This window comes from Triticum aestivum, chromosome 7B (assembly GCF_018294505.1).
Source record: "Triticum aestivum cultivar Chinese Spring chromosome 7B, IWGSC CS RefSeq v2.1, whole genome shotgun sequence".
Classification (NCBI taxonomy): domain Eukaryota; kingdom Viridiplantae; phylum Streptophyta; class Magnoliopsida; order Poales; family Poaceae; genus Triticum; species Triticum aestivum.
Genome location: NC_057813.1, coordinates 744,401,239 through 744,419,567, shown reverse-complemented (window position 1 = coordinate 744,419,567; position 18,329 = coordinate 744,401,239). Strand labels below are relative to the sequence as shown.

At 47.9% G+C, this 18,329-nt stretch overlaps 1 protein-coding gene across 2 annotated transcripts; it reads right to left on the bottom strand.

The window, feature by feature from the left end:
- Positions 1-324: 324 nt before the first annotated feature.
- Positions 325-7,108, bottom strand: LOC123160464 (ent-copalyl diphosphate synthase 1, chloroplastic). Of its 2 annotated transcripts, none has more exons than XM_044578279.1 (14): positions 6,739-7,108; positions 5,752-5,856; positions 4,234-4,620; positions 3,942-4,125; positions 3,587-3,801; positions 3,357-3,477; positions 3,145-3,257; positions 2,803-3,029; positions 2,414-2,529; positions 2,228-2,326; positions 1,908-2,150; positions 1,389-1,515; positions 1,044-1,289; positions 325-785 (listed from the first exon to the last, which is right to left on the bottom strand). In XM_044578279.1, exons 3-14 carry the CDS (start codon positions 4,490-4,492, stop codon positions 561-563), a joined length of 2,175 nt encoding a protein of 724 aa, XP_044434214.1. In that variant the 5' UTR covers positions 4,493-4,620; positions 5,752-5,856; positions 6,739-7,108; the 3' UTR covers positions 325-560. The 2 variants fall into 2 exon arrangements, with proteins under 2 accessions (XP_044434214.1, XP_044434213.1); XM_044578278.1 differs by lacking the exon at positions 6,739-7,108 and adding an exon at positions 6,051-6,285.
- Positions 7,109-18,329: the final 11,221 nt, after the last annotated feature.

Below are 18,329 nucleotides of genomic sequence, written 5' to 3'. Positions count from 1 at the left end.
ATAGTTTATATAAAAATATTCATCATGTATTTTAGAAAAATGTTCATCTTAAATTAAAAAACATGATCATCATGTATTCATAAACATTCATGGTGTAATTTTAAAAATACATGTATTTGAAAAAATTGTGTATTAAAGGTTGTTCACTGTTTATTCAAAAGCTGTTCGTTAATAGAAAATGTTAAGTAATATTATGAAAAATTTACGCGTCTTATATATCGTATTAAGAGAGTGGTGTTCCCTAACTCTAATTACATCCACATCATAAAAAATAGTTGTAGCCGTTAGATTTACTAGCTTGATCCACCAAAATGCATCCGAGAATCATCTAACCAGTGCATTTTATTGGATTTTATATCTCATTGCATTTAACCGTGACATGCACAACTTTACCAAAATGCATCCGATCAAACACAAACTGCAAAAAATAGAACCAACCCAACTGGAATGTTCATACTCAATGCAGGATTCTTTTCTCCTTGCAGCATTCTTTTCTATGTACATACAGATCCCACCTACACCCATCCCTACCATTGCAGGATATATCTTCTTTCTTTCTTTCAAAACACATGTTCGAAAATGACCTTCGAAACATGTCTATCGAATACATCGTGAGGGCAGTTAGCCGCGTAGTAACAGCTTCTCACCACGCTCAACAAGGTCCGCTTCGTCTCGCTGCTCGTCCCATCATCGTGTGTCTGGAGAAAGTTCTGGGTGAGTTCCTGCATGCCCGCCTCGATTTTCTCGTCCATGTGGCTCATCGCCACCTCGTTCGTTTCGGTGTCCTGTAAATAAATTGCATAGTTAGTTTAACAGATGCACCATATGTGCCATGTTTCTAATGAATGCCATGATGGACTGTAGCGCCGACTTAATAGAAGTTATCATAAGTTAATTTACAAGCCAAAACTAGCATGAGATCCCTTAAGTTCAATGATTTGTCATTGTGTTCATTTCTTGAAATCGGGAAAACACCATCAACCATGTATCACATAGTTCAATAGAAAATATGGCAAGAAAATTATTTCAGCGAAAAGGGCTACCTGAGAAAGTAACATCTTGTGGTGAAGGTTGTCACAAATAGAGGACGCAAGCTGAATAAAGCAAGCACCATCCATGCTGTTTATCATCGATGATGCTTCACCAGTTCGTCCACCACAAATCTCAATAATTTTGACTAGAAGCAAACATGTTTGTTTATCATGAACCATGCACGACCCTTCTTGAATAACACTTGAATCGTATGTGTCATCCTCTCTATTTATCAGTTGCATCATCCATTCAATCCACTAGAGGTTCAAAGAAATATATTAGAATTTTTACCAAAGAGAACATTCTACTAATTAAGAACTCTAGAAAAAACAGGTGCAGTTGCTTGTCCAACTTACAGCACAACGTAACAAATTGTTGATGTACATTGGTCCTTCACCAACAGGTAGTGTCTCTTGTGCCAATAAATCAATAAACTGCTGAAGTGCCCCCACAAGAATGTCCTCTTTTGCATCTCCTTTACGCCTAGATGGACAAATTGTGTCATGTAAACCATATTAAAGAATGAGAAGACATTATGTCCATGTTTTTCTAATGGCACAGTGATGGATTAAACAGTTCTAGTGTTTAAAGATATTACATCATCCGTCGTTAAGCAAAAAATATTACATGACATCACGCAAAGTAAAATAAAGCTATATATGAAAGTTTGAAGGTCTTAACTTCTAAGAGAGTGGATTTTATGTTTGCATCATAATTGTCCGCTGGTGGAAATCATCTACCAAATTACTAGTATTAGTTTGCTATTTTTCTTATCAAAAGAACAATAAGTCAAAGGGATCCAATTAAGCATGTAAATATTTATCATCTGGCGTGATAGTTTAGATTCAGCAGCAATGCTCAGTTAATGTGCTCACCATGATATAGTACTATGTCCTTCATGGAGACCGCCGTGCATAAACCGTTCCATCATTTCATTACCCGACAAATCGCTATGAAGATATTTAGTAATAATGTTGGCCAGCACTGACACCTTGGCCCATGCAAGTCGCTCTGTGGCACGGCTTGGTTCAAAAATGCAAGCGGCAGCTAGAAAATAAGCTCTCAGAACATCTCTTAAAGCCACCCCAAAAGTCTCGAGGCCATTGTCAATAAACCACCTAAATACATAGAAAGACATGTCATGCAAGGAAAATGAGACATAATTAACAAAATGTTATGTGAGATTAATGCGTACTTTTGTAGGCCATGCCACTCAAGCTGATGTTGGACTTGGCAGCGATTGAAATCACGCTTTGCCAACTCAAGATAGGTGTTGTTGTTCACAAGTGGCATCCTGCCAAAGCCATTCAGCATATCAACTCTGGGATCTTCCCTCAAGAAGTATGGAATGAACCAATTGCCGGAATTTGACGTTTTTTACCTGTAGAGTGTCTTTCCAATCCAGACATCATTCTCACCACCATATTGATCTAGGTAGACCCTTGCTTCTACACGCGGTAAGCTTGCATACCATGGGAAGTCCAGTGTATATTTTACCTATAATCATAAATAAAGGTATTTATATTCTTGTTCGTATCCAGATAAGGTTATTTTGTTTCACAAAAATAAGATAATAACTATTCTTTAAATATGATAACAAGAGTATTCAAAATAGTCATGTTATATATGAAAATATCAATTATAATTCTTTAGGGGCTTCGTAAAAAATTAACTAGCAAGTGTCATGAGCAATCAAGCCAAAGATTGTGAGGGTTATGTTTACTTCCTAATCCATCTAAACCGATTAATTGGCAGTATGGACGTGTTTACCTCGCCTGGTAGATCCTTAGCAATGATCCATTTGTCTCGGATCGTGCCCTGGGCTTCCCTTTCTCTAAGGAACTCATACGAGAATCTCCCTGCACGCTGCAACACATCCTCTGCAGGGAATCTTAGCTGAGAGGCCCTGTTCAGGTTGTACATCCCAGTGACTGCTTGCGTTGATTGCCCCGCGAAACAGAAGAACTCCCCGTCCTTCTCAAACTTCTCAAATACACCTGTGAATAAATCAAAATGCCAGTTTTGTTTGTGACATGAAATAATTATTATTACTCTGCAGAGTATGTACAGCACTATACAATATTTGAGTTTGCAGGGAAAAGGGGGTCATACTCGGGGAGACATCGTATCCATGTAGCCGCAGCAGCCGGAATGCCATGGCTGTGTCATCCACGTCTCTTACAGCGGAGTTCCTTGCCCAGCAAATACCGTCTTCAGTCCAGTGGCTACAGCGTCAGTAACGAAGTTAGAAGGAACTTTCCTCACGAAGTGACCAATAGTTTAAGCACTATCAAAAAGGCACAGTTATGGATGAGAAAGTAAACCTGTGGACATAGTCCAAGCACTGTTTAATTTCTTGCTTGAAGTAGCGTGAGATTCCAAGACGCTCCAGCCGATCGACGACCCAGATGTGTTCAAAGAGATCGACAGGGTAAACATTGGGAACTGAAATGTGCCAATCAAGATGAACAATGCACACGGGATCAGGAATTACCAAAAAAAAGAACTCAATCCCATCCAATATCAGTGCAGTTAACGGTCATGGATCTCTTACCTCCTCCATTGAATTTCTTGACGATTCTGTCGATGTACTCGAAGCATTTTGCGTCACCAGTTTGCTTGAGAGCAAAGGCTGTAGCTGAAGGAGAATAGAGGAAGGACCCATCACTAGACTGGAGCCTGAGGATCTTGTGCCAGTCCACCCCAGGCATTCCTTCAAGGGAATGCAGGATCGTCGTTGGAATTCTGTGCATCATCTCCATCGGAATCCTACTCGAGTAATTAATAATTAATCAGGAAACATGTTAAGTAATCTGCATCTCTAGGACTGATGCAGAGGCCAGGGGTGATCCTCCTTTTCTAAAGAAAAAAAAATCTAGGAGAACTGGAGCACAATAACGGGTGCCTACTTCTTGAGCTTCACTTCTCTGTTGGCATATATGCGCTTCAGAGCATGGTGATCATACGGGAACCCAATGCCCAAGCTCTTGGCCACCTCCAGGAGAGAAGGAAACGCAATCTCGAAGCCGATGGGCATCGACTCCAGGTCTTCCTCTGCTAGTCTCCACATGTTCTCTTCCAGAAAAGAGAGCCCTGAAAAGAGAAACAGAATGCATCGTGCGTACATTTAGTTCAAAGACCCTGCTTCATTTGCTACTTTAGCAGAGCAGCTGAGTGTATTGGTTTGCAGATTTGCATTACCTCTGCTGCATTTATCAGGGCCAAGAGACCACTTTGTGAGAGCCACGACACAGGCAAGGGTGTTGGTGATCCGGTCATAGGCGGAGAACAGGGCAGCGTCCCCCCAGGAGCCGTCTGGGAGCTGGTTGTCGAGAATCCACTGGAGGGTGGCGGGGAACTGGGGGCTATCGCTGTCATCGAGCCTCGGCACCAGGGCGACCCAGGCAGTGTCGTATGCCGACACGCTGATCTCGCCATCACTCATCGATCCCAGCATCATCCTCACTTGGTTGACCAGTGGCTGCCCAAACTCTGTCCCAGGAATCACACAGTAGTCGTCGAGGTCACATGGTTCCTCGGTCCGTTCTAGAATCTGAATATCATTTCTGACAAGGTTTGTTTGCAACCCTGCAGGTACATCGAAACACACGAATGATTAAATGTATCCAGCGTAAGACATGACATCATTTTGAAGTAACAAGAACAATAATGCCTCAAAGTGCAAACACGCTTTGAAATTTCAGCTCCAGGCCCAACTTTACGTGATTGTAAAATTAAATTCAATCTCCACTCTATACAGCTTGAGATTGGGTTAGGTTCGGGTAGGATTTTATTAGCTGATAAAAGAACGTTGGCAGTGACATATTATAGAACTGTCGACAACAGGAACAATAGTATGTCGAGAATATTTCTATCATCATACTTGACTTTAAACATCAGAAGCATTCTTTTCTATAGTTGACTCTTTGGGATCGGAAAGAAAGCTACATCCTTGCTCTAAAGTGGATTTCATATAGGTTTGGGTTCCTTCTCTTCATGAGGCCAAAAACCATAAGCATCATTGACGGACTGTTTATTCTTGTCTCACCTACTAATTAACGAGGTGTGTGCTCCAAAAATCTGAATCCTACCCCTCTCTTGTATACCTTTTTATCATGTTTCTGTGCACTCTGTCAATATCTTTGTGACTCCTCTTGGCGACTAATGGCATGCCGTGTTTTTTATGGAAAAGGACCTATAGAAGTTGACGGATTATTTGTTCTTGTCTCGCCTACTAATTAACGTGCTGTGTGCTCCGAAAAATCCGGATCATGCCCCATCCTGATTCATTGACGGATCATTTGTTCGTGTCTCACGTGCTAATTACGTGTGTTAATAGTACGTACCGACTCACCGGAAGCCCTTCTGTCCTCCGGTAAACTTGTAGCAGCATGTGTAATTGCGCTCCAAATAGGATAATGGTGTGACAGTGTACTTGCTAAAGAGGAACATAATACAGAGGAGTAAAACAATATATGTACTCGTTAAGTGCCTACTGCTTGGAGTACATTGGCTGGCATAATGGCAGATAGCAAAACAACAGACGGAGAAAACAGGAGACGGCCGGGTGAGATTACTTAGTAAATTAGTAATGTAAACGGTGCCTGCCCGGTGCTAGCTACATGTAGATAGTAACGCTAAAAGCGAGCGATGGAGAGAACATAAGCATAAAACAAAGACAAGATCATCGGGTCCCAGCCCAAGTCAAGGCAACAATACCTTTAGCACTGGATACGCTGGTGGCCTGCGCAATCTGGAGAGCGACGCGTGAGCCGGCGGTTTCCACAAGGGCGGCATCTCCTTTGCCGCTGAACCGGCATGGACCTGATTGTTCAAAGAGAAAGTGATCAGAGCCATTCTCACGACAAGTACCTATGCCGGTTCCGTTCCGAATTCAACACAGCAGGATGGCCGGCACTTATGGTGCATCGACATAATTAATCGTGATACACATTCAACATGGTATGATGACGGCCGCGCAAGAAAAGCATGATAAGAGAGCGACATCGATCGAGCACCTTTGACGACGAGGGCACGCGGGCGCGGCCCGTGGCCGCCGTAGCCCGATGGCACCCACGCCGGCGGCAAGAGGTGGTGGAGCTGCATCCTGGCCGCGGCAATGCACGTTCCTCAATCCGCAATGAACACGATGACGATAATGGGTTGTTGATAGTGATGAAGATGAAGATGAATCAAAGAAGGGATGAGGGGGCGGCAGCCAACGGATGAGCGAAAACGAGAATGGCACGAGGGATGCGTGTGTGCGGTGCAGTGCAATGCATATATAGAATGGTTATATGGAAGAAGAAAAGGGTGGGAGAAAGCGAATGATTCCTGCGCGGCAAAGGCCTCTGGTAGTGGACAAAAAGCTTGGAAACGCTCGCTTTGTGAACGGGTGGTGCGGGCGAGATGCTCCGCCCCATCACGCCAAGATGCCGCCGGTCCAGTCCGGGGAGGGGAGGGAGCCAGATCCCTTTTCCTCAGCCGGTGGCCGATCTGCGCCGGTTTCGGCGGATTCCTCGTTTTGTTCCGGCGCGGAATAGAAAAAGGGAACGCGCGTCGACGATCCGCGCGTCGCCTGCGGGGTAATCCCTCGTGTTGCTTCCTCCCCCCTTGTTTATGTTCGGCGGCGATGACGAGACGAGACGGAACGAGGAACACATGACATAAGCTACGGCTACGCTGCGTGCGGGGATGGGTTGGTACCTTGGGCGTGGCGAGCCGCGCCGCCGCCGGTAGAGACTAGCTGCGGCGGCCGGGCCGGGCTCGGGGTCGCCGTCGCGCGTGGGCGGCGGCCGGGCGGCCGCGCCACGGGCTCCGGCCATCGCTGCCGGTCGCAGCTGGAGCACCTCGGCGCCGGGGCGCGGGATCGATGGATGGGGACGGAGGGGAAAGCTCTGGTCTTTCCCAACCGCGGTCGCGCCGCTCGCCGTCCCCCCAACTTTTTGGTGCCATGCCTTATCCGTCAGCGGGGCGGGGCACCTTTCTTTCTTCCTTTCTTTCTTTTTTCCGGCGCTCTTTTCCGCCTCGTTCCGTGGCCAGAGACGCCACACACCGCCGCCGAACCCCGGAGTCCGGCCGCCCGCCGCCGCCCGCCACGTGAAACCTCGTCTCACGCTTTTTTATGGCATGTGGGGAAAGGCCCGGTATTCATTCGTCTAAATTATTTTTTCATTTAAGTGCACGTACAATGATGCTATTTTAAAAGTGTCATGTAGGATAAATACTGATGTGGAGGGGATAAAAATCATAAGAAAAAAGGCTTGTGTTCTCATATTTAAAATATGAGAGCCCTTATCTTTATTGGTTGGAACTGATATACATATCGCACCCATTTTCATTTGGGCGGAACAGATCTACTAATTCTTTTAGTGCAGTTAGTAAGAGGGATTTTGAACTAAGAAATAGACCTAGCACCTAAAAATAGGGTATCCTGAGGACTTGCAAGAATGGGTTCATTGATATTTCTGATATACTAGATGCTATCACACATACAGTCATACTCAATTCGATGTAATTGTTTTATCTTAAAGGGGATCTTCTATAATTTCGCCCATAAGGGGTTATTTCTTGGTTTCGTCCCGTCATTAATAAGTTGATTAGATAATAATAGATAGAAAGAATGCTCGTAAGGAGTTCTATTGAATCCAAGAAATATAGGATTGCTTGCCATCCACACCAGAGTAGATAAAGTTTTCTGAAGAAACCTGCTAGTGGAGGAAGGCCTCCTAGGGATAAGAGACATAGGGCTAAAGAGAGAGCCAAAAAAAGATCTTTCGTGTATAATCCTGCATAATCTCAAATGTTATCAGTTCCGGTACGTAGACCAAATAATACAATGCAAGGAAAAGTTCCTAGATTCATAGAGATATAGAACAACATATAAGTTATCATGCTTGCATATCCATCATTTGAGTCTCCAACAATTATTCCAATAATTACATATTCAATTTTCCCTATGGACGAATATGCAAGCATACGTTTCATGCTTGTTTGAGTAATAGTAAGGAGATTCCCCAAAATCATGCTAAGAATAGTTAGGATTTCTTGAAGAAGATGCATTCCTTTGATGACAAACAAAAAGGAATATCGAGAATTTGTGTGGCTGAAGCTGAAGCAGCTACTTTTGAAGTAACAGAAAGAAAAGCAACGACTGGAGTTGGGGTGTCAGAGTCGAAAAGAGGGTTCCTCGCTTCTTTCTATGCAAAACCGTGCATGAGACCTTCATCTCGCACGGCTCCTAAGTGATAAAAGAAAGAAGAACTCGTCTTCTCTCTTTTTTGATTACCTTCCTCACGTATGTATAAGACCGAATCCATTCTTTTTCAAAATCGATTTCGAAAAAGAACTACTAATCCTTAACTTTTCGAGGAATCATTCATCAGTGGTTGTGAATGACTGACTTTTTCAATCCTTTCGACCTTGGTTCAGTAGGAGCAAGTCAGAAAGGTTGAGAAATAGAACCATCTGATTTGATTTATTCCTAATAGCCATCAGATGATCATCTTAAGGTGATCCTTTTGTCAACGGATGCTCCTATTACACTCATAGTCTCTAAAGGATGAGAACCCACTATGTAGCATCTACATTGATAATTCAAGCATTGTATACGTCATTAGTCCAATTCTTTGTAGGAACTACCCGTAATAACGAACTTGCAAAATGGATTTATTTATCATAAAGAGATTCATTGTTCCTGATCCTGCTTCACCTTAATTGTTATTTGAATAAAAAGATCACAATAAACTTTTGGTAAAAGTTCTATCTTGGTCGGAGTGGGGATAACATTTCTCTTCTTCATGTCTATGGAGTTTTGCAAAACCCAAACACCTCAGAGATAGATATAGAGGTAGGAATTTGTCAAAATAACCACACTCCTTCGTAGACATCAGGAGTCCATTGATGAAAAGGGACTGGGGAAAGCTTAAATCCAAGTCCTACAGTGATGGATATAAGCGCAATTGAAATCCCTGGGGAGTTATACATTTGTGTATTGATAAGACCGTTCACAATTTCTTGAAGCTCAATCTCCCCCAAGATGAACCATATAGTTAAGAGAAACCATGAATCAGAATAGAAGAGATTGCCCCACCCATGAGTAAATATTTCATAGTAGCCTCATTAGACCGTAGATCCCTCTTGGTATATCCAGACAATAGGTAGGAACATAAACTGAAACATTCTAGAGTTACAAAGATAGTTATTAAATCGTTAACACCACATAAAACATCCCCCCTAGAGTAGCTGTTAATACGAATAAAAGAAACACGCCTACTGTCGGTGTCAAAACCGGCGGATCTCGGGTAGGGGGTCCCGAGTTGTGCGTCTAAGGCTAATGGTAACAGGAGACTGGGGACACGATGTTTACCCAGGTTCGGGCCCTCTCGATGGAGGTAATACCCTACTTCCTGCTTGATTGATCTTGATGATATGAGTACTACAAGAGTTGATCTACCACGAGATCGTAGAGGCCAAACCCTAAGAGCTAGCCTATGATTATGATTGTTGTTGTCCTACGGACTAAACCCTCCGGTTTATATAGACAATGGAGGGGGCTAGGGTTACACTGAGTCGGTTACAGAGAAGGAGATCTAATATCCGAATCGCCAAGCTTGCCTTCCACGCAAAGGAGAGTCCCATCCGGACACAGGACGAAGTCTTCAATCTTGTATCTTCATAGTCCAACAGTCCGGCCAAAGTATATAGTCCGGCTGTCCGGATACCCCCTTATCCAGGACTCCCTCAATAGCCCCTGAACCAGGCTTCAATGACGATGAGTCCGGCGCGCAGATTGTCTTCGGAATTGCAAGGCGGGTTCCATCTCTGAATACTCCGTAGAAGATTCCAAACACAAGGATTATGTCTGGCTCTGCAAAGACAATTTCCACAATCCACCGTAGAGAGCGTAGTATTCAACAAATCACATCTACCGACCATTTCCATAGAGTGATATCACGCCATGGTCCAGTCATTATTCGAACCGTTTTCTTCTAACCAGCTACTGCGCATATTGCGAGGTGGTTTTCTTGGCACGTCTTGTCGAAGCAGAGATCGTGTCCCCTTATCGCGGGATTCTCATCAATACGGGTGTGGGTAACCCAGCTGCACCACCAATCGCGGTGAGTGGGGAACGAGCAGGTTTTACTAGGCAAGCGGGGAGGCGCAAAGTTTCATTGCCTCTATAAAGAGGAAAGGCCTCTTCCTTTTCACCCACGCCTTCTCCTTCTGCTCGTCCATTCCCTTTCGCTTGAGCCCTAACGCCCGAGCATTCATCTTCTCCACCAACAAAGGTCCTCCGAAAATGTCCGGATCTGGAGCAGGAGGCAAGTGGATGGCCTCTACCATCCAGGAGAAGAATGTCAAAAAGCTTCGGGAGGCCGGGTACCTGGCCAAGAAAATCGGCCACCGTCTTCCGACGGCGGGACGGATTGTCTCTACTCCAGAGTCCCATGAGAGGGTCGTGTTCCTCCCTCATTTTGTCCCCGGGCTCGGGTTTCCCCTTCACCCATTTGTTCGTGGCATCATGTATTATTACGGGATCGATTTTCATGATCTATCCCCCAATTCCTTCCTCAACATCTCGATGTTTATCGTCGTGTGCGAGGCCTTTCTCCGCATCACGCCACACTTCGGCTTATGGCTGAAGATCTTCAATGTGAAGCCCAAAGTGGTGAACGGCGAGCATGCCGAGTGCAGAGGCGCCATCATGAGCAGGATGCCTAGGGTCACATGGCCGACAGGTACTTTCAATGATTTCATCAAGGAGTGGCAGCAGCAGTGGTTCTATATCACTGAGTCGCGCGACAAAAAGTGGGCCGCTGCTCCTGAGTTCTGATCCGGAGCCCCTTTGCGGCTTACGTCCTGGCCCAAGAAGGGTTTGAACTGGTCTTCATCCGACGAACTGTCGGTGATCCACACACGCGTAAAAGGTATGGAACACAAGGTCATCAAGCTTGTTGACGTAGTCCAGGTGATGTTGGTCCGCCTGGTTCTTCCTTGTCAGCACCGAGCCTGCAATTTGTGGGAGTATGATCTGGCCGAGCACCAGACCCTGCGAGAGCTTTATGGCTCATCACACAAGGACATCTGGAAGGTGCTTTTTAAGTCCGGCAAACCGTGGCCGGACTCCACCGCGGACCGCGGGTACCAACTGTCCCGCCCTGCAAGTCCGGTAAGTAGTCATTATATTTTGTCCATCCATATGTTTCATTGTCATATCCCGGGGAAGATGCCCTAACGCGCTTCCCACAATTATCCTAGGGATGGACGAAGAGGGCGAGGCGGATACACTGTCCAGCCCCGGTGCCAGAAGAACCAGCCGGACCACTTCTGACGAAGATGCTGGTCCTGGCGCCTTACGAGGCGCCAAAGAAAGAGGCCCATAAAGAGGCCAAGGAGACAAGGAGTGGCCTCCGTCGTCGCGGTGCTTCGGACACAAAATCTGAAGACTCCAATACCCATCTCTCCTCTGAAGAGGAAGAGGAGGAGGAAGAAGACGAGTCCCCCACGGGGGGGGGGGAGAAAAGGATGGCCTCCTCATCTCTGGAGGCTGAATTGCCTAAGAGGGGAAAAACTCCCCTGCCAGAGGCGTCCACTACGGCTACCGATAGCAGCCCGGAGTGGGATCCCAGGGCCCAGCCCCTGGAAGACTTGTGAGTACACAAAAACCGAACACATCTATGCGTCCATGATTATTGAGGCATAATAAATTAATTGGTGCCATACTTTTTGTAGTCCGGCTAGGTATTGCGCAGAACAGTCCTCATCGGAGGATTCGTTGAGCTCGGACGCCCTAGAGAGCGAGACACCTCCGAAGGCCCCTTCCCCGAAGCTCGGGCATGACACCGAGGTGTCGTCCCAAAAGGACCTAGACCAGGAGGGGCATACCTCAGGGGCCGGATATACGGGAGCGGCGGCTCCCATGAGTGTCGACGGCGGGGGCGATCTTGTATTCGGCCCATAGTCGGACACGATCCCGGAGACCTTTGAGGCTCTGGGATTAGGCAGGCAGCCCCCCATGACTAGAGGGGGTGATCGTGCTACGTCGGCAACCTCTGTCCAACCAGAGGTGCAGGGCAGCTTATCGACAGCGCTAAAGAGTGCTTCCATCGTCGATGAACATCGCGCCCTTATGGGCGTGGTGATTGAGAAGGTTTAGGCCACTGAAAGTGGACTGAATGAATCCTGCATCGGCCTTATAAAAGGCTTGGAGGTATGTTTTAGGAGTTTTTAGAAGATTTGTCATAGTATAGATAGTAGCCCCTGATACACTGTCCGGTGAAAGAAGGAACCAGACAGGGGATCAAATTTCCGTCCATAGGAGACTCAGTGCATGACATATATCTCTTCCTTTATAAACATTAAACAGGCGTCTGCAGCGACTGCCGCCTCTCATACTGCGGAAGTATCCGGACTAAAGCAGAGTCTGGAGTGGGCCGAAGAAGAACTTGGCTAGGTGAAGAAGCAGTTGGAGGACAATCAAGGTATGTCAAAACCTTATTAAGTTTAGCACAATTAAGTAGGTGTGCCTAATGAAAGTATATATATTGCGCGCTCTAGGGGCGAATGCCAAAATTGAGGCGCTGAAGAAGGTTGTGGCCTTAGCCGAAAAGAAGGCAGCCGCGGAGTAGGCCCTTTGCGAGAAGCACGAGGCCAGGGTCATTGAAGTTGAACAAGAGCTTCACGACGCCGTGCAGAAAAGCGAGACTTTGGAGCAGAGTCTATCATTGAAAGAATCCGAACTCGCGCAAGCTCTCCAAGCCGCAACTGATGCTCGGGAGGAAGCCCAAGGTGCTCTGAAGGACATTCAGGAGGCGAGGAAGATTGCGGCTGGTAAGGCTTTTTCTTATGCAAAGCGATTTTTATTCCGTAACAGGAGAAATTCAAGGTGACAAATTGACTTCTGATTTCTCCGGGGCGTTTGCGGAGCTTCCACGCAGCATATCTGATGCTGCTCAATTCTATCGAGCTGAGGAGAAGAAGACTGCGGAAAAGCTCTTCTGGTCGCAGTATTTGGCGCCGAATTATCCGGTGCCATTTGTCGATCAGCTGAAGCAGCTGGTTGAACTGCACCAGGCGGCCGAACTAGCCATGAAGGACTTGATTGTCCGGCTATGGCCCGTCGAGCCCATTCCGAGCAGTTACTTTGGGCTCGTGAAGCAAATTGTGAGTGCTTGTCCTCGACTTGACGTCATTAAGCGGTCGGTCTGTATAGAAGGTGCGCGAATGGCATTTGCCCGCGCGAAAGCGCACTAGGGAAAGCTGGATGCTGAAAAGCTGATAACCGAGGGACCGCCTGAGGGGAAGGAGCACCGCAAGCCCAAACTATATTACGATGGTGTCCTGAAAGGAGCCCGCCTTGTGGCGGAGCAATGTACCAAAGACATTGTATTTCCATGAAGGCAATCATGTTGTCCTTTGTAAGGCGGAACAAAGTCACCTTTATTTATGTACTGCCTGTTATATGAAAGTTTTTCCTCCTGCGCGGCCATTTTATATATTAATCTTGAGAGTTGGCCAGTCGTCGGCTTCTGCCCCCACGTAGGAAGTACGGGGGTATTCGGGATACACCTGAACACTCTTTACCCCATTCTTGGGTCCATAAAGGAGGTGGTCAGCACAGCGAACCAGGCAATCAGACTATAGGGCTTTATCACTCTCACTTAGCCATAAGAATTCTAGTATGGTAGGCGCAGCCCCTGGTGTTCGGAAGACCGCACGAGGGCTCTAATAGCACCTGATCGGTAGACCGATCCGTCGCACTCTGCATTTATTATGGCATTATGCGGAATAAATCCTTAAAGATTTTACAACCTCTCGAACAGCTGACCAGCTCTCACCTTATCATGACAGTCAGTTTTCGGCTTTCTCTACTGAGGTGCTCGTCTGGAAGAATCAGGACACAATCGCAGTAGTTCTCCCAGCGCTACCTTAGCCGATATTGCGGAACGTAAGGTACCAAAACATGGGAGCCGGGAAAACCCAACTAATGACCCAAGACATGATTCGGAGCTTATGCATATAATGCTATAAGTTCGGGGTGCCGAGCGACCGAGAAGGTGGTCGGACTTTGTTGCCATAGTGCAGGTACAATGAAGCCCCTTGGCGTTTTAAGGCATAACACGATATTCGGATGCCGTTATGACTAAAAATGTCAATGAGAAATAACAGCAGATAAGCGTCATATAACTCTACATGTTGTATTCGAGTAATACGTCTATGTGTATGGGTACTGTTCATGTTATAAAAACGAGGTATGACGGCGTAACCTGCTTAGACCGGGCGGGAGGGAGCTGTGTGTGAATCCAAAGTATGTCTGGATTGTCTTCGGGGGGAGTGTTCAAAGATTCCCCCTTTGCACGTCCGAGCCGATTTCATGACGCCAGTCCTATTATCCGCAAAAGCGAACCTGCAAAGAAAATGCTGAGAGACGTTTGTGTGCCACAGAGCGGTTGAACCGCAGGGTGTGGCCCTCCCAACTTATGACGTGGTGTTTGACCGGCGCCTGGTCAAGCCGAGCTATCCTGCCATGAAGTAGTTCGGACTCCTTTATTGGTGTCCGGGGGGTTGGATGTCAAATCGAGGTTCGGTAAAGAGGCACAACTCGCTGCTTCAGTGGCCGTATGCTCTTCGGCGCTGAAGTGGGGTTCGGCCTTGCCCGTAATTGTGACTATGTCACGTGGGCCTGGTATGGTACCACGTTGAATTGAGCCAACGTGGTTCGTCCCGGCAGTACGTAATAGTTACTGTATAGGGGGATAGTGTCGAAGACTGACTCTTCGGTATGGTGATTATTTGTTGATCTGGAGACAACCTCTAGGGTCATGTTTATAACGCTCACCGTGTTGGTTTGTGTAGGAGTTTCTTTTGCTCTGTATTGCTTGATGGTATGGGATCCTCGTTGTCTTCATTGCTTTGAGACCCCTTTATTTTTTTCGGTGTGTGACCGGCCGAATTGTTTGAAGACCCGGCATTCTCTGTTGGTATGATTGGCTGTCGTTCCTGGGGTACCATGAATTTGGCATGGGCGGTCAAGTATGCGGTCCAGGCCGGATGGGCCCGAATTGCTTTTTTGAAGTGGCTTTTCCGCTGACCGGACTGGGAGCCACGGAATCCGGCATTGACTGCCGTGTTGCGGGCGTCATCATTATTCTTGTGACGCTTATGTTTGTTGCGTCGAGGTTTATGGATGCTATCTCTGGCCTCTGATGCGCCAGGGGTGTTTGTTTTGTTACTGCAAGCTAGTCAGTTATCTTCGCCCGCACAAAAGTGGGTAATGAGTGTCGTTAGGGCCGCCATGGACTTCGGTTTCTCTTGGCCGAGGTATCGGGCGAGCCACTCGGCCCGGATATTATGTTTGAAGGCTGCTATGGCTTTGGTATCTGGACATTCGGCGCTTTAGTTCTTTTTTATTAGGAACCGAGTCCAAAATCTCCTGGCTGACTCTCCGGGGTAATGTGACCTAAGTCATCAGCATCCGGTGGTCGCATATAGGTGCCTTGAAAGTTGTTGAGGAACGCGTCCTCCAGGTTTTCACAACTGCCGATGGAGTTCGCTGGCAGGCTATTCAGCCCGTGTTGGGCTGGTCTTTTGAGTTTAAGGGGAAGGTACTTGATGGCATGTAGATCATCGCCGCGGGCCATGTGAATGTGGAGAAGGAAATCTTCGATCCATACCGCAGGATCTATTGTACCATCGTATAATTCGATGTTTGCGGGTTTAAACCCTTCTGGGAATTCGTGATCCATTATCTCATCAGTGAAGCAGAGGGGGTGTGCGGCGCCTCTGTGCCGGGCTATGTCGCTACGCAGTGCGACTATGTCTGGCTAGTGATGTTCGGCCAGGCCGGACTTGTTGGTAGTGTATCTGGCATGACGGTCATCGTCAAATGTTGGGGCGCGCCCCCGTGATCCGTAGATCAATGTTGGCTGTCCTGCGTTGTTTTCCAATATATCTCGCAGGTCATGCGTATTGCCCCAGGCCGTAGTGAATTGGTGTGGGGGTGTGGGCTGGTATTTGGGCTGATACGCCGTTTTATCTTGGCCACGAGGTGGCCGGTCAGCCTCGTCCTGTGCTGGTAGTGTAGGCTCTACAGCCTCCTCCTCGAGTTGAGGTAGCAACTTGTGCTTTGGGTAGTCTTTGGTGGGGCGCTTGAGTCCGTATTCCTCGGCTGCCGGGACTTCGGCCCATCTGTCTGTGAGCAGATCTTGATCAGCTTTGAGTTGCTGCTGCTTCTTTTTCACGCTTTTTGCAGTGGCTATAAGCCGGCGCTTGAAGCGCTCCTGCTCTATGGGATCCTCCGGTACACCGAATTCATCATCGCCGAGGCTCACCTCGTCTTCGGAGGGAGGCATATAGTTATCATCCTCCAAGTATCCGTCCGTCGCCTGTTCATCTGGGCTAACCTGCCCATATTCCTGTTCGGCCTGCTCGAAGGTAGGCTGATTGGGATTGTATTCCTCTTCGGCACCATCCGGATTGTTTTCGTCTCTTGTGCCAGTATTGCTGTAGCGGGGCTTAGAGCGGTGCCGATGACACCCAGGCTTTGATTGCTTCCCTAAGGGGTTATCCTTTATTGCCTCATCGCCATTGTTTTCTTTGGGAGTGTCCACCATATATATGTCATATGAGGAGGTGGTTGTCCAGCGCCCTGTGGGCGGTGGTTCCTGTTCTTCTCCTGCATCGTCATCCATACCGTCGATGTCCTCAGAGTCGAAGTCAAGCACGTCGGTCAAATCATCGACAGTGGCAATGAAGTGGGTGGTGGGTGGGTAACGAATTTCTTCGTCGCCTGCTTCCCACTCGAGTCGTACATAGTTCAGCCAAGAGTCTCCTGACAAGGAGAGAGACCTTAATGAATTCAACACGTCGCCGAAGGGGCAGTGCTGACAGATATCCGCAACGATGAACTCCATTACCGGGGCCCGATCGGACACGATGGGCCCGGGCGCACGCGGTTCGGAACCCACATCCGGACACAAGTCCGGGAGTCCGGCGATGCAGATTTCCTTAACAGCCGAATCTGTGTTCGGCTCTGCCGCCGAAGAGTATGCGACCTCTGTGGCGGGGTCCATCCACCCGTCCTCGGACGATGCGACCTGCCCCGGATTTAGGTCCGGAGCTGCTGCAGGTGCGATATCCCGAATACTGTCCGATAGCAGATTTAAGTCATGCTTGTCGTGACTGTTTGGCGCTCCTGGCGTAGGCCCGGATCCGTCGAAGATCAAGTCTCCGCGAATATCGTCCGTGTAATTCGAGTTTCCGAACCTGACCTGATGGCTAGGGGTGTAGCTGTCGATCTGCTCCAGATGGCGAAGCGAGTTGGCCCGCAGTGCGAAGCCGCCGAACACGAAGATCTGTCCGGGGAGAAAAGTCTCGCCCTGGACTGCGTTGTTGTTGAAGATTAAAGGAGCCATCGAGCCTTACAGCAACGACACAGAGGAACTCTCAATGAAAGCACCAATATCGGTGTCAAAACTGTCGGATCTCGGGTAGGGGGTCCCGAACTGTGCGTCTAAGGCTAATGGTAACAGGAGACTGGGACACGATGTTCACCCAGGTTCGGGCCCTCTCGATGGAGGTAATACCCTACTTCCTGCTTGATTGATCTTGATGATATGAGTATTACAAGAGTTGATCTACCACGAGATCGTAGAGGCTAAACCCTAAGAGCTAGCCTATGATTATGATTGTTGTTGTCCTATGGACTAAACCCTCCGGTTTATATAGACACCGGAGGGGGCTAGGGTTACACCGAGTCAGTTACAGAGAAGGAGATCTAATATCCGAATCGGCAAGCTTGCCTTCCACGCAAAGGAGAGTCCCATCTGGACATGGGACGAAGTCTTCAATCTTGTATCTTCATAGTCCAACAGTCTGGCCAAAGTGTATAGTCCGGCTGTCCGGATACCCCCTTATCCAGGACTACCTCACCCACCCCTTTCCCTCTCGTCCTGAGGCGCTCCTGCGTGGCGCCCCCGGGAGGTAACCCTAGCGTTGCCTCCCTCATCTCCTCGCCCCACCCCCTCCCTTGTCGTAGCAGGTGGCGTTCCTGGCCAAAGGCCGCGTGGCGCAGGTGGCGGCGGGGCGGCTTCCTAACGCGTGCGGGTGGCAAACTTCCAGAGGTGCGCTGCGCGGTGGCGTCGGGCACCGGCTGGCCTCTGCTCCGACCTCCCTCCTCCTCTTGGCGTCCGAGTTGTCTGTCGGTGCCGCCTCCTCCCCTCATACCCCCTTCTCCTCAGTTCGTGGGGATCTGGAGGCTCGGGGGAGTGCTGGCGGTGGATCTGGCAGCCCCTGCC